We start from the raw sequence: 14,151 nt of genomic DNA on the forward strand, positions 1-14,151 counted from the left end.
CGACACTTGATTACTCTCGGCTCGCAAGGACATGATTATTTAAAACAAATCACAGCAACGACATTTATCCTCCGCTAAACCGCAGCTACCCAGAGTATACTCGATCGAGGAGCCGTACTTCGTTCACCAACGCGGTTGCGACATTCAACCGTTTCCCATTCAGCGTAAGAGATGTTTCGAAAGCGAAGAACTTCACATTTGCTCAAGATTCGACCACAAAACAGTTTTCCTATTAGGAACTGACAGCATCCCCGCGGACAACTGGCCTGAACCACCCCCAGTTTGTGTACTCGAACGTGTAGGCACCGGCTATAAGTACATGGATCCTCCGAGCGTGCCATCCGCATCGTCGCCTCACCTGGTGGAGCACGAGACTACGACTAGCTAGAGGGGGTCGAGGGAGGACGAGGATCGAGCGATAATATCGGGCACGAGGCGTGCGAGGAACTCGAGAACGAAAACCACAGCCGAACCTCGGCGACGTTCTCGGTGGTCAACTTCGAATACAGATAGGACAGTGGTCCTGAGAGGGGCGGAGAGGCGAAGAGGACGAGGGTAGCGAGGGCCTGTGGAGGAAGATGAACGGAATACGGCGCAGGCGGAATGGGGATAAATAGACGGACTCGGAGGCGCGACGGAGAGGGAGGATGGGCTAAAGGGGTGGAACGAGGACGGAGGTTATCGGGAACGAAGAGGACCGATAGAGAAGGAGAGAAGCAGACGGCAGGTGCAGGAGAGGATTCGCGTACGGGCGGGTGAGTTGTGCGTACCAATCGCGGGTTCAGGGTACGTCCGCAGGCACGCAGGAGGTGGCGAAAACCGGGCACAGCCCCAGGAGCAGTTCCGGCAAACGGGGCAAAACCGCCCACGCTGCTTCCCGGGGAGCGGCGCGCGTCTGCCTCGCGCTGCAGCGAGTGCAACACACCGAGTGCCGCGCGCGAAAACGAGCTTCAACGCGACTCGGTTGGGTGGTGGCCCGCTGTTCACTCGTCGGAAGGAAAAAGCGAGACAAGAAGCACCCCAGCGTGAGCAAGAGAGGGTGAGAGAAGGAACGATGGGAGGAAGAGATGAAAACAGAAGGAGGGAGAAGGAGAGTTATTGAAACGCGAGAGAGATGTGCGTGACGGAGAAAGGGTGGAAACGGAAGAGGAACGAGGAAGAGGAGAAGGAAGAAGGGTAGCAGAGTTGGAGGGGAGGGGTGAGAGGTGGCGGAGGTTGGGCGACGGGGGTGGCGGCCGATTCTCGGTTGGTGGCTGCGGAGGCGAAGGCCGAAGGGGTGAGCGAGGTGGCGGCGGTGGCGGCGGCGGCGGCGGCGAACATAAAATCCGTCGCACATGCCTGGTGCATTCATTAGGGGGGATGTGCCCGTGCAGCGTACACGTCGACCTGCATCCACGCCACCCTCACTCTCTCACGGTGCCACCCCTAGCCTCAGTCGCGCTCCGCGGCCAACTTGGTACACACGCCACTTTGTTGTTCCTCCGTCGCGGTGAGAGCTCCCGTATCGCGTACGCGTTTTCCCGTACGCCATCGTGCCTCGCGTCCGCGGGGGTTGATCGTGCCGCGTTATTCGACCTCGATCCGTCATTGATCACCGAACGGGACTGATCCGTCGAATTCCACGTTGATTTCGACTGTGTCGCGGCAATTCGATCGCGGTACTTCCCCGCGTTCGATCAACGACGCAGTTGAACCAGACGTTCGCGTCTAACGAACGCAAGTGCCGTCCTGTCGTGTGCGCGAATATACTGTCCATGAAGGTGACGAAGTCTGCCGTTTCCATCGTGAACGGAAGAGAAAAGGATCCGTGAAGGGGCAGACCACCGCAACCACCGAGGAGTTCGTCGCTCGAGCCGATCGTCGTTCACGAAGATCATCACGGAAGATCTTCCGCGGGAGGATCAACGGGATCCTCCTCTGATCTGCGTCACCGGCTACGGGAGGCCGTCAGGGATTTCATGATCACGAATTTCAGTAAACCAGGTAACGATGCGCCGTGGCGCGTCGATTTTCAGACTCTTTTCATCGCGTTTACGCGTCGTTCTTGCTACGTCCGACAAGAAAAGTGCACGTACCGATTTTTACCGCTTAGGCATTCCTGGCGACACGCGGCCCGCGGGAGAGGGGAGATTCCGCGCCTATCCGCGCGAACTGCCTACCAGAACGGGGCTCATCGATCGCGGGATCTAGAGCAAGGCTCGCCGAACTTACCCGCGAAACCATGCTGTGCTTTTTCGGCAAATTGCAGGCTTGCGATGAGAACGCGATCGTTGGAGTAGGAAACGTTTCATAGGGTAAAAATACAGTTTTAGAGGTAGAGGATATATTAGGTTGCGCGGATCAAGACTTAAGATCTAGGGTACAATATGTACATAAGTAAAATTTGAGCTACCAGAGTAGATTATTATGAAGCTGTTTCCTCTCGTCACGATTAATTCCTACGGTTACTTAACCTCTTCGCGCCCTCGGCCACACATGTGGACGTTCAGTTTTTTATAATTATAACTACTGTCGATAATTTAAAAACAAAAGTTTGATAACAAGCAAAAATATTCCTTGAAGAGGTTAAATGTAAAGCTTACAGACCAACGTACGACTAATGTAACCATACGATCCTTAAAAACTAGTAGGAATAAACATTTTCTGATCGCTGTTCAAAACATCCCCCGTCATAAATCTCTAAACCATTTCTCTCTTTGTACGCGAGGGGTGGCAACTAAGAAATGCGTGAAATTCTGAACCTGTCAAGTTAGTGTTGCGAGTGCGGTGATGTATCTAGCATTCCTTTTCAGGCTCGCAACTCTCGTTAGAGCACTAACTCGACAGTGTCCAATTCCCGCCCAACTCGAGGGTTTGTTTACCAATTTGGGAGGAAACGCTGCCAGCACGCGTGGCACGGTTCGTCGAGCCGTGATCTACATATAATTCCTCCCTCTGTCGATCGCGAGAGGATAAGAACCAAAGAGACGACGAACGTTTCAACCACCATTTCGAGTCCATTCTCCTTTCCCATTCACAGCTCTGCGGTTAGCTTCGTCGATACGACCGTGTTCCCGATTGCTTTTGTTATCTGCTTTTAACGTTAACCGATAATCGGATAGGGAAAATAAGGGAGACTGTTCGAGATCGATCGCGAGGAAATATGTAGAATTCGTGGGAGGAGGAATACGCTGTTAAATTCCGCAACTGATCGCCGAACCGGATAGTTTAACGGATTTCAATAATGCGCTCTGTAAACTAGACTGCATTTATCGGGTTTGCGTTCGATTGAAACATAAACTGCGCCGATACACGGACAAAAACAAGCGATAACGCGATTGTCAATTTTCGAGACCGCGTACGGAGCAACTAATACTCTGTAATTGGTATTATTCGACCCCCCCCCCCCCCCTCCTTCGTCACCGTCCAAATACAATTTGCGTTTAGTGCCGCGGTTGATCGAAGAGAAAAATAAGATTCTATAGCCGTCCGACTGCGAATTCCAACGAAGATCAATGCGGAAGTAGCTCTTAATGTTTGTATATTGAAAGCCGCGAAGACTGATTCTTGCTCAAGTAGAGGTTAATCGTGTGTGATAGGAATTCGTAATTCTTTCATCGTGGAATCATTAAAAAGTCACAGAGGTTATCCTTTCTTTTTGATCCATAGATCTACCTAAAATATTTCCAGTTTTTCGAGCACATATCGTGTTAATAGTAACATTTACGAATGTATAATAGCATAGGGGCATTTAAAGGACTGATAGCAATACAGCCTACTCCAATGTGATATTTTAAAATATACAGATAATATAAATACAATTACCACTAGTATATTCTATTCGATAAGTTCATGATTTTACCGTAGGAATAAAGAAATTAACCAGTTTTTTTTTAAACTATGAGCCTAAAAAGGCCAACAACCTCTGTCCCATTGCATAATATGACCTATTGAAAACCCAGTAAAAACAGCACCTATAAAGTTTGCTGATAATGAGGAGGTTTCAACTGTGCGCAATGTTTCCTTGTCGAAAAATTTAATAGGTAAATTATTAAATTTCCCAGAAAATTCGTATAAAGGATTGTTCGTCCCATGTTCATTTCGCGATAATAAATTCTCTGAAACAAAGTGGCGTATTCTATCGACAAATATATATACGTACTGTTAATAATGTTAAATATTAAAAATACAGCGAAACGGGAACAAAATCTGAAAAATATAAATTTTAGAGTCATATTTTGTATCGCAATCGGTACTCGACATGCAACGAATAAATGCGACGTTTCGTTGCGCGCTTCAATTTCCCACTTGTTAATAGCAAGATTGCATCATTAACAAACACACGGTGGAGGATGATTATTTAATTTCACATTAATTTTATATTTTTCATCGAAAACGAGGCGAAAACTTGTTTTCCCCCCATTGACTCTGTAAAGCACGTGAAATGGTCTTTTTCGTGCGGAACTCGTTTATGCAGATTTAAATGTAATAGAAAAGAAAAAAAAAATAAGAGGAACAGTGTCAGAGAAAGAAACTTTTGCAAACTGCACACGCGAACTTTCGCGCTGTAAATGAAAAACTGTTAAACAGGGGCGAGACTTCCGGAAATAAAAAAATAAATAGAGTTTGTTTTATTAAACGAAAGCGTTTCTACTTGAAATTAATTTGTTGAGCTTTAGAAATTGAAAAAAAGTTAACATACGTGTAAAGAAAAACGTATAAAATTATTCTAATTAACTTAGCAGTAGGGGCATTATAAGTCGTAACTTGTTCAAACTTTATAAACAATAGACTAGTATTACTTAAGGGAATGAAATGTGTATGTACCACGGTGTCGATCAAACGTAAAAATAATTTCTAGATTTAATAAGAAGATATGTGCTTGAATTATACAGGAAAGGACCCAAACGAAAGGTCGAGACATTTGCATTTAACGGAATAAACTACTTTCCATTCAGTCTTCAAATAAAGTAAGCATCCCCTATTGTATTTTTCGGTATGAAAAGTCGAACGAAGCGTACCATTTTTCACTGGAGTTGCCGCGGGATTATTTGCTGGATATTTCGCAGGGTAACGTTCTTTCGGATGCAAATACAGAACCATCGTAACTTCTTACATGTGCCGCAACTGTGAACAAATATCGCGATAACGGTATATCAAGATTAATTTTTAATTCTCTGCGATGCAGGGGACAGAGCAGGTTGAACGATTTATAATTCACCTCGAGCGCATAATCGCCACCGTATTTTGGCTTGCGCATAGATTAAAGTAAAAACCGATCGCATGGAGGGAAATACTTAGGCTACAACCTACTGAAACCATTATCGTTAGTTCTTCGTTGCTTTAACCGTCATGATCTTCCACCAACCTGTGCTAATTTTAACCTGTGTTCTTCCCCATCAGTCTCGATAGGTTCAAAAATCCTTCTGCTGCTTTAATAGCAGCAGGTTCCAACCCCTTAAACGCAAGTCCACCCTCCGTTAAATTCCCAGAAAAGTCTCCAGCAAAAACGAAATATCGTCTCTTTCTCGATCCTCGCCTCCTGTGCTTCATCGACCGAGTCCTTCGATCGCAATGGAGTCTCGCGAGAGGGAGGAAAATTCGTTGTGGTGTTCAGAACCCGTTTACAATTTTCCATAGCGTAACGAGTACCTATGAAACGCGCGTAAGTACGTCAATAAGAGAGCCCCGTTCTCATGCGAGAAACTTCCTGGGTGCGTTTGAAGATCAAACGCTAAAAGCATGCGCTTTCTCCACCTAAGCTGCGCAAGGCTGCATTGTCGCTGGGAAAATGCACGGACGAGCGCACAGGCGTGCGTCTCTTGTCGACACAGTATTCCATGCAGGACTTTCTTACTTCCACATCAAATTTCTCTGCGACCATACGAACCTGACGCTACTTGGTTCGCCTGTCGAGTACACAGGGCCGTGTCCAGGTATTTTCGCGACGAAGGAATACAGGTGTCCTTCTGAGTGTCTTCCTTTGATGTTGCAATAAACATTTCGATTGAGTTTTTTTTTTTTAAGTAAAACCATTTTCAAGATGATATCTACGAGTGTGAATGCAATCAAGTAATTCCTCGCTTAAAGATTGAGAAATTGGAGCAGTTATCGTTAACCGAGTGTGGAGAATTTTGTCTCTTAACTGGTCAACCTCTAATCGTCAATCGTCATAGCGCGGCGAGAACAATGAATGGTATCGAGCATCGAGAATGAACCAGATGTAGCAACAGGTAGCGAGTGGCCGCAACTTCAAAGCGATGTCGAACCCGTATAGCCGTGTCAACGCTAATGGGAATTCAAACTTACTATATTTCTCGTTGTACTTTTACGAGAGTAGCATCAATCGGTTGGCGAGGATTTCCCGATGAAAATGAGCCTGAACACGATCTCCTTCGGACTATTTTTAATTACGATTATTCGAATCCTTCTTCAAAGACTTTCAGCCACTTGAAACAATAGGATAAATAGTACAAGCAAGATCGTGCTTGGATTTATTTCTACCAGGAAAACCTCGCTGATCCTCTGATGATACTCTCATGGCGATAAAGTGGGAAATGTAGAAATTTTTAAGTAAAAACTTTAAAGAAATAGTTTACAAAGGCAATATGTTCAACTCGATGCTCGTGTGGGCCAGTTTCTATCTTGGTGGGGCTGATAAGACACGCCCCCATGAGTGAAGGTATAGTGTGTAGAGTCATTTATACGCGTGTGCAGGTCACACAGACTCCCTACTAACTTCCATTGCAGTTCCATCACCCTTTGTATCTTACCATGACGTCACCTGCCCACGCTAAAATAGTATCTTTAATCGAGGTGTTGCTTTAAATAAAAAAATCAAGTTTCAAATTATAAGAGACAGCAAACTTACTTTACAAATACCAGCTGAATTTACTTGTAAAGGCGGCAGGCCTGTCGGCGTCAAAGGGACACGACGCCCCTTCTTTTCTGCCTTGTCGCGGCCCTGGACACGCGCGCGTATATTTCTCGCGAGAATTTCAGCTTGAGAAGTTCGTAGTGTGTTAAAATTGTGGATAAATCGGTTCGATCCGCGTTATTTTCGTGATGAAACGAATCCCGCGCCGTCTGATTCGAGAAACCGTGTTCGATGCGCGCGCATTAGCGCTCGGGCATGCGCAGTGGCGGGCTCGCGAGCCAAACCGCTGCACTTCCGGCGTGCATCGCGCGAAGATCGTCCCTGAAGATCTCCCAGCCGCACGGAAGACGGAGAAAAACGATTTTTCGTCGCGCGACTTCTCGCCGCGCTAGCGCTAGCGAACGTATCGAAGTCACGATACGTCGCGAATGCCAGCTCCCGACGTGTTTTCCTCGTGGAACAGTCAAGGCCACCGCGAGATAATTATGCAGATAACGGTGATGCTCGCCGGTAACCCAGCTGCGTGGAGGATCTACAGGTCCGTTCCTTGCCAAAGATAAGCTTATTCTTTTCCTCTGTGTTTGTCCTTAGCCGTTGATCTTTGATCTCTCGTACTTGAATAATCGCATTTGACTTTCGTCTGGACGAAATCGTCGTGCGAGTGCGTACGCACTACGTAAGAGACCGCTGCTCGCGAAAATTGATCAAGAAACGCGATCCAAGGCTGGGACTGTTTGGAGAACTTTGGTTCGGAGTATTCGATTACTTTTGAGTCAACTTATAAAGAGAAAAAAGAAGTATAGTTGTTAGTGAAAATGAACTTGTTTACATTTTTCGGTTGTACGCAGGATCGGTCAGCCACACACTAACACATAACGCGAACCAGTTGTATTTGTACGCAACTGTATTTATATGTTTATTAATATGCAGATTATTGATCACCTTCTGAGTATCATCGATTTCATTCACAGAACAAAGTTTCATTCGTATGTATCGCCTGATAATCGATCGATGATAGAATGAAATATTGAATTACGTCGTCGTTTGCATTATTTAGATAGTGCATCCCACGAGTAGTTTCTCATTTGAATAATAATATTCGATCAATGATGTTCGAGTGGTAACTTTTGAGTGACGGTATTCAAATATTATTCAAGTAACGATACTTAAATATGTCTGAAGTTGGTTCCTGGTATTCGAATACCTATAAAAGATTCGAATAGTCCCAGCTCTATAGCAAAGTTTTCGCGGACAGCGAAGGGAACTCGTTCAAGGAACCGGTTCGCATAATTGATTGCGCAAACCATTTATTTGATCGCAGAATGGTGTTGCTAATGTCAGGACTACGAGTTCTTCTTCTTTTTTTTTACGTCTTTTTAACGGCGACAGGTCCATCTTCGATGCGACCGAATCGAGGTGCTAGGAGACCTCGTATAAACGTGCTGGTAGTTAGGCAACTGTGTTCGTTTGACAATTAATCGTTCTTGGAACACGTAAATCCGATCTTATATCGCAGCTCTTGCGATTTATTCTTCTCGGAGTGTTGCTCTCTACAATCGGCTAATTTCGCCGCGAACGCGTGGATGGAAAAAACACATCACGGCGACAAATTTTCCGAGAATAGAGTTACGCGCGACGGAACACGAACAGATTTGACCTGGGGATCTAAATTTCTCACGGAGGGTATTTCGAGTTCACTGTAACTCCTCGTGTATAGTAACTCGCATTAATACCCGGACACCACGGTACTTTGTACGTTACTGGTTTATATATGAACGTAATATGAGCTTAACGATTTAATTCTTTTTAAGGCGTTAAAGCGCTTATCATGCATGCCGAGAACGTTAAAGAAGTTTAAACTATTAGGAATAAAGCTTTCAGTTTAAAACTAAACGATGTAGGGCCATTTAATATTTGCTTACCCGTTTGATCGGTCAATTTTTAAACAATGGGTATAGAAGGATAAAGATACATGCAAATTATATATTATATATTAATATTTTAAAAACTAGACGCACCCAGTTGTGATTTTTTTCTTCCTAAACGCTATAATGGAATAATCTGGAATCCCTGAAGAGGATCATTAACATAATAATTATCTTCAACGTTTCCATCATTCGAAGTGGGTGCTGGAACTCGTTGAAAGAGAGTAAATCAGCCAAACCTGACTCAACATCATACAGAAAACGATAGCGTGCAAAGTACCACGGTATTCGTATATCGAAAATGAGTCACTTTCAACTTTATTTTCCTTTTTAAAGCAAATCGCGTCTCCGTCGAGTACGTTTCCGTCAGTGACGACATCCGTCATGAGTCACGTCGTTGCCAACGGTGAAACGCGAGCAAAAGGTAAAAGGTTTCTTAACGAAAGTATCGTTTCGAACGTTTCCACTTACCACGGCATTAAAACTGCCGTTCTGACACTATTCCCGTCGTCGTCGCGTCTCGCGCTTGCGTTTTAAATCCTCGGAGACGCGCTCGAGATAAATCCAATAATGCTCATTGCGTTATCCGCTTAATTCACCGAATTCCTGTTTACCAACACGCCCTCCCCCTTCCCTCCCGCCGTCCTAACCCTTCCTCCCCCGCCCCACGTGGTATCTTCAACGTGGACAAGCACGCGAATTGTAATTTTGCGCAGTGCCAATCAAAGCGCGGATTAAATCTGTTAATGGTCGGGCAAAGCTTGTAAATCCATATTCGAAAACCGATTAAGGAGATTTTCCAATTTTCCCGCTACCTATTGATTTCGTACGGTTAACACGATTATCGTTCGGCTCGCGGACGGTCGAAATTAATATCAGAAGGCTCGCGATTTGCGTGAATTAACGTTTATTGCAGTTAAATGAAGCCGAACGACCCCTTTTGCACTCGATGATTTTCCGGGAAACGTAATCCCCTCTCGTATAACGTGTAGCGCGCGTGCCTCGTGTACGTACAGTTCCCCCAGAAGGAAAAAAGAAACGCGAGCGTTTGCGAATCGTTAAAGCCAGCACGATGCAAAAAGCGTGCAAGCGATTTTTCGGTTAGGTACTTCTCTCCCGGTTTTCCTAACACCGTGACAGTGTTTCTCAAACTGTCTCGAGCTCCCAAGCCAGTTGAAAATATAAATATTACGGTGGAATTGAAGACTGTCCCTCCTTTAGTAGGAAAACCATTGGTAAGGAAAGTGGAAACTACGAAACTTAAATTTGAGAAACACTAATATTTTGTTTACCATTATTCGTCTTGCTTCCGTTTAGAGTAATCGAAAATAACAAACTGAAGTGGATTTTTAGTTTGCTCACTTGAAAACGGAGTAATAACATTTCTTTCTTTTTAAACACATTTAATCGTATTTTTCTTCTCATAATAATTTAAAATTTACTGCCAAGGGGGGGATGTTGAAGTTTGAGGACCGCTGCCGCAAGATATAACGGATTTGGAAGTTTGAAACAGTTTGTTGATGGATCTATGAATTTTAGATGAGACTCCGTGCATTACAGAACAGACTACAGATACATCAATTTAAAACTCCTCAACCCGAAGGGTTGAAAATTTCGCATAACTTATTTCAAAAGTATCATACCGCCCCGCGTCTTATCCGCAGACTGTTTTCTAGATAAGGATTGTCTTTATTTGGCAATTCTCAGAAGTGTGACGGCTTTTCGTATACGATATATTTGTTCGTTGAGCTCATCGTGGAAATATTTCGAATTCCACGTTGGACTTTAGCACTGATGAGCACGATGTATTTATTTACACTTCCGGTAGCACATCATAGGGACACTATCAGCGAGAAAAGTATTTACATTTACCGAGAGCACAATTTCTATGAAATTATCGCGGTACAGACAGTCAATGCGATAAACACAGTTTATCTTGACGTTCGTGTAAAAGCTAATTAAATTTAACATCTATTTATCTATTTGAATATAGATTTTAATATAGAACTTTCACTTATAAGAGATGTCTTAATTATAATTTTTATGGGTTATGTATCTCGGATTTACAGTAGAATTTCTTTTATAATATTTGAATAATAAATCGTATCATCTTATACGATTTATCCTAGTCAATATTAAAAAATTCTATTCGAAACAAAAGGAGCAAATACATTAAGCGGGTTATGTTTTTCAGAGATTGGCGAAATTCCTATTTAGATCAAAACTTTGAGTAACAAATAAAAGATTAATGTTTGCTTGCTCTATTAAAAATCCAATTTTAATTATACGATCGAATTATGTTTCACGTTTAACGACCAGAAGTTTTATTTTACGAATAAATTCTGCCCATCTCTGATATTTTTTGTCTTCAGAGGCATATAAGCGTTAAAAACGATGGTTGTTTCCAGTCCATTGCCGCGTTAATTATCACACGTACATCTATGATAACGTTCACATTGAATCGCATAAATTTTCGAAGAAGAAAATGGTTAGTTAAAAGAAAAACGCTGGTAGAAATTCTGCCGCGTGGTTAGTCACGTTTGAATTCGAGCGCCCTTCGCGCCATTCCCCACGGCAGATGCACGAAGGTCAAAAGTATTTTAAAAATAAGGCCGTAGGCATTGGCAGATTGGTATGGCAGTGGACGTTAAGGGTCGGGTGGCGTTGTAATGGCAAAAAGTTTGCGAAAGGTGAGTAATCGTCGAAACGATAAACAAACTTCGGTCGTTAGTGTGTACGGTGCGTTAGTTAGCTGGCGCTGGGTTTAGGTAAATAAAGCCGCGTGTGGAGCGTGTTTGAATGGTTAGAAATCGAGCATCAACAAATCGAGTTTTCGCGAGAAGGCTCGTGGCTAGACGAGCACGACCGACAATGGCGCCCAAGCCTCGCGAATATTGACATTGCTGAAAACATTATCTTCGAATATTGGGTATTATCATATCCGTGGGTGACACGTACTGCGCCGCAATTAATATTCTAACCTTCTTTTTATTTTCGCAATACCCGTTCACGTGAAATTCCAAACGGAGTAATTTGTTGGTTCGCCGAGGTTATGCGAAAAAAAATGTTTTCGGCACGCATAGTAGCGACGCGTGAACCCTGAAGGGTTTTACAGTTATACTGCAATGTGGCACATTTGCAGAAGCACGGAGGAAGTTGTGTGGGTCTAGAGTTGCGATATTATCTCTGAGGAGATATCGTCAAGTCGATATAGAAGAGTGTGCGTGGAGAAGGCGTGTGAGTTAACGTTTTAAGGGTTAGGGAGTCATTCTGTAGTCAGGGTGATCCAAAGTCTCTAGTGTGGACAGTTCAGGGCAGCTAGTTTGGTTGTAGGGTCGGGATTGGAGATAGACAAGATGGACCAACAGTATTGTCTACGGTGGAACAATCATCCAGCCAACCTCACAGACGTTCTCAGCTCCTTACTTGCCAGAGAAGCACTCTGCGACGTTACCCTGGCTTGTGTTGGGGAGACTTTCAAGGCACACCAGACGATACTCTCTGCATGCAGTCCGTATTTTGAGAGCATTTTCCTCCAGAATACCCATCCCCATCCAATTATATTCCTGAAGGATGTCAATGACACGGAAATGAAGGCATTGCTGCACTTTATGTATAAGGGAGAAGTTAACGTTAGTCAGCATCTACTACCGATGTTCCTTAAAACAGCAGAGGCATTACAGATTAGAGGCCTCACAGATAATAGTGTAAATCACAAGACAGAAGAGAAAAGTCCATCGCCAGAACCAGAAACACAAATTGGTGTTAGGCATACCGATTCGCCTAACCTTCAGCCTCTTCCCGAGAAGAGGAAAAGAAAGGCTTCGGGCAGCTACGATGTTTCCCTTAGTGGTCCACCCAGTGAACGGTTCATGTCTGATTCTCAGGTACGTTACACTAAATACCATCAATATATACTCCAATTTCCTATTTGTACATACTGTTAGTTTCATATATATGTTATAACTAAATTGCATGTTCTGTATTTTTGCTTTATAATTTTCTTGCCGCTTCTAAATACTCTCGCATACTTTTTTGCCAACACAATTTTCCAGTAGAGTCTTAATTTTCTGTATTTCTAAATATAGATATGATTCTCATAGTAACATACAATTTGCAAGATCACCTACATTTTTTGTTTAAACATGACTACTGCAGAATAATTCATGCTAAAGCATAGTTCGTATCTTCAAGTATCATTAACTATACACTGAAATTCTAAAAACCTGTTTTATAGATCTAAACATGAATTCTTTAAAGATCGTTTTATTTTTGGAGTAGTAATATAGTAATCACTCGCGTAGAATGCATTGAAAATTACGTACATCTTGTATCGTGTAGAAATGTATTAACTGCACCGCTAGATCGAAATAATTTTCCTATTTTCCGATAAATATTTTCAAAACATATGCTCCCGCGTGCTTGCGCGCGCGTGCGTTCGTGCATGCGTGCGTGCAAACACGTCACATGTATGCATGCGCGAACTTTTGTTATTTGCTTGGAACGCTTAAAATTCGGTGATAGTGATCTTACTTTGTTATCAATAAGCTACATATATATATATATGACTGTACAGCTTTCCAAATATCGCTTCGAGTAACCTTGAGGTACAAAGCAAATGTTAATCCGCGTTCTAATACGCCAATCACGTATTACAATATCGAAGCTTGTATCGCGTACTTTATTCCGTAAACGTTGAAGTGCCTTACACAATTTATTAAAAGATAACAAGATTCTTTTCGTATATTAATCGTCAATACTATTTGGAAATTATAATCGTTGAATTTTCCAAAGCAATGTTCAGATTTGTCACGTTTACCAAATACGTTAGAACCTCAAAATTTTGTACGTGTATTTTAGAATGTTTTCAAAAGTGTCAATTACAAATTTTACTATTTATAAATTTATATAAATAAGATTGAAATTTCGTGTTTCATTTGAGATATTTCTATAGACCACAAACACAAATGGTTTTGGTACTTTTAAAGTGCATATCCTTTTGATTTATTGGTTACAGGCATCTTCACAATGTAGTTACAAATCGAGCCCTCCTGTGATTCCAAAGTTAAATAATGCCTTGGGAGGTGAAATGGAAGATGGTGGTCGACCCATGTCCCCTGCATCACAGCCGCAACCTTCTATCAAGCAAGAGTTAGATCATCACTTACCAGACTTTCATGACAACATCTCCCTCCCAGTAAGTGATTTTTCAAAAGATTTTCCTTTTATTGTAGTTAGAGTACAGTTTCGTTGTGCATGCTGATAGTATAATTTGTAGTTTGTAACTAATGTACAGTGTAAAGTATTATCTAGTTGTATGTTTGTATCGTGAATATGCCTGTCGTTAGTTATCATATTTTGATTTTTTTT

At 42.9% G+C, this 14,151-nt stretch overlaps 1 protein-coding gene across 15 annotated transcripts in view; it reads left to right on the plus strand.

Annotated features, from left to right (window-relative positions):
• The first annotated feature begins 7,257 nt into the window (after positions 1 to 7,257).
• LOC128873918 (sex determination protein fruitless) overlaps positions 7,258 to 14,151 on the plus strand; it is a 70,422-nt gene continuing 63,528 nt past the window's right edge. For 6 of the 15 annotated variants that reach the window (XM_054117935.1, XM_054117936.1, XM_054117930.1 and 3 more), the window contains exons 1-3: positions 11,363 to 11,471; positions 12,115 to 12,668; positions 13,799 to 13,978. In XM_054117935.1, the coding sequence (XP_053973910.1) occupies positions 12,138 to 12,668; positions 13,799 to 13,978 (711 nt within the window). In that variant the 5' untranslated portion in view covers positions 11,363 to 11,471; positions 12,115 to 12,137. Of the gene's footprint in view, positions 7,395 to 11,361; positions 11,472 to 11,509; positions 12,019 to 12,114; positions 12,669 to 13,798; positions 13,979 to 14,151 lie in introns of those variants that run through there. The other 9 variants (XM_054117940.1, XM_054117939.1, XM_054117932.1 and 6 more) reach the window with 4 other exon arrangements.

The sequence above is a fragment of the Hylaeus volcanicus genome, chromosome 3 (genome assembly GCF_026283585.1).
Source record: "Hylaeus volcanicus isolate JK05 chromosome 3, UHH_iyHylVolc1.0_haploid, whole genome shotgun sequence".
Classification (NCBI taxonomy): domain Eukaryota; kingdom Metazoa; phylum Arthropoda; class Insecta; order Hymenoptera; family Colletidae; genus Hylaeus; species Hylaeus volcanicus.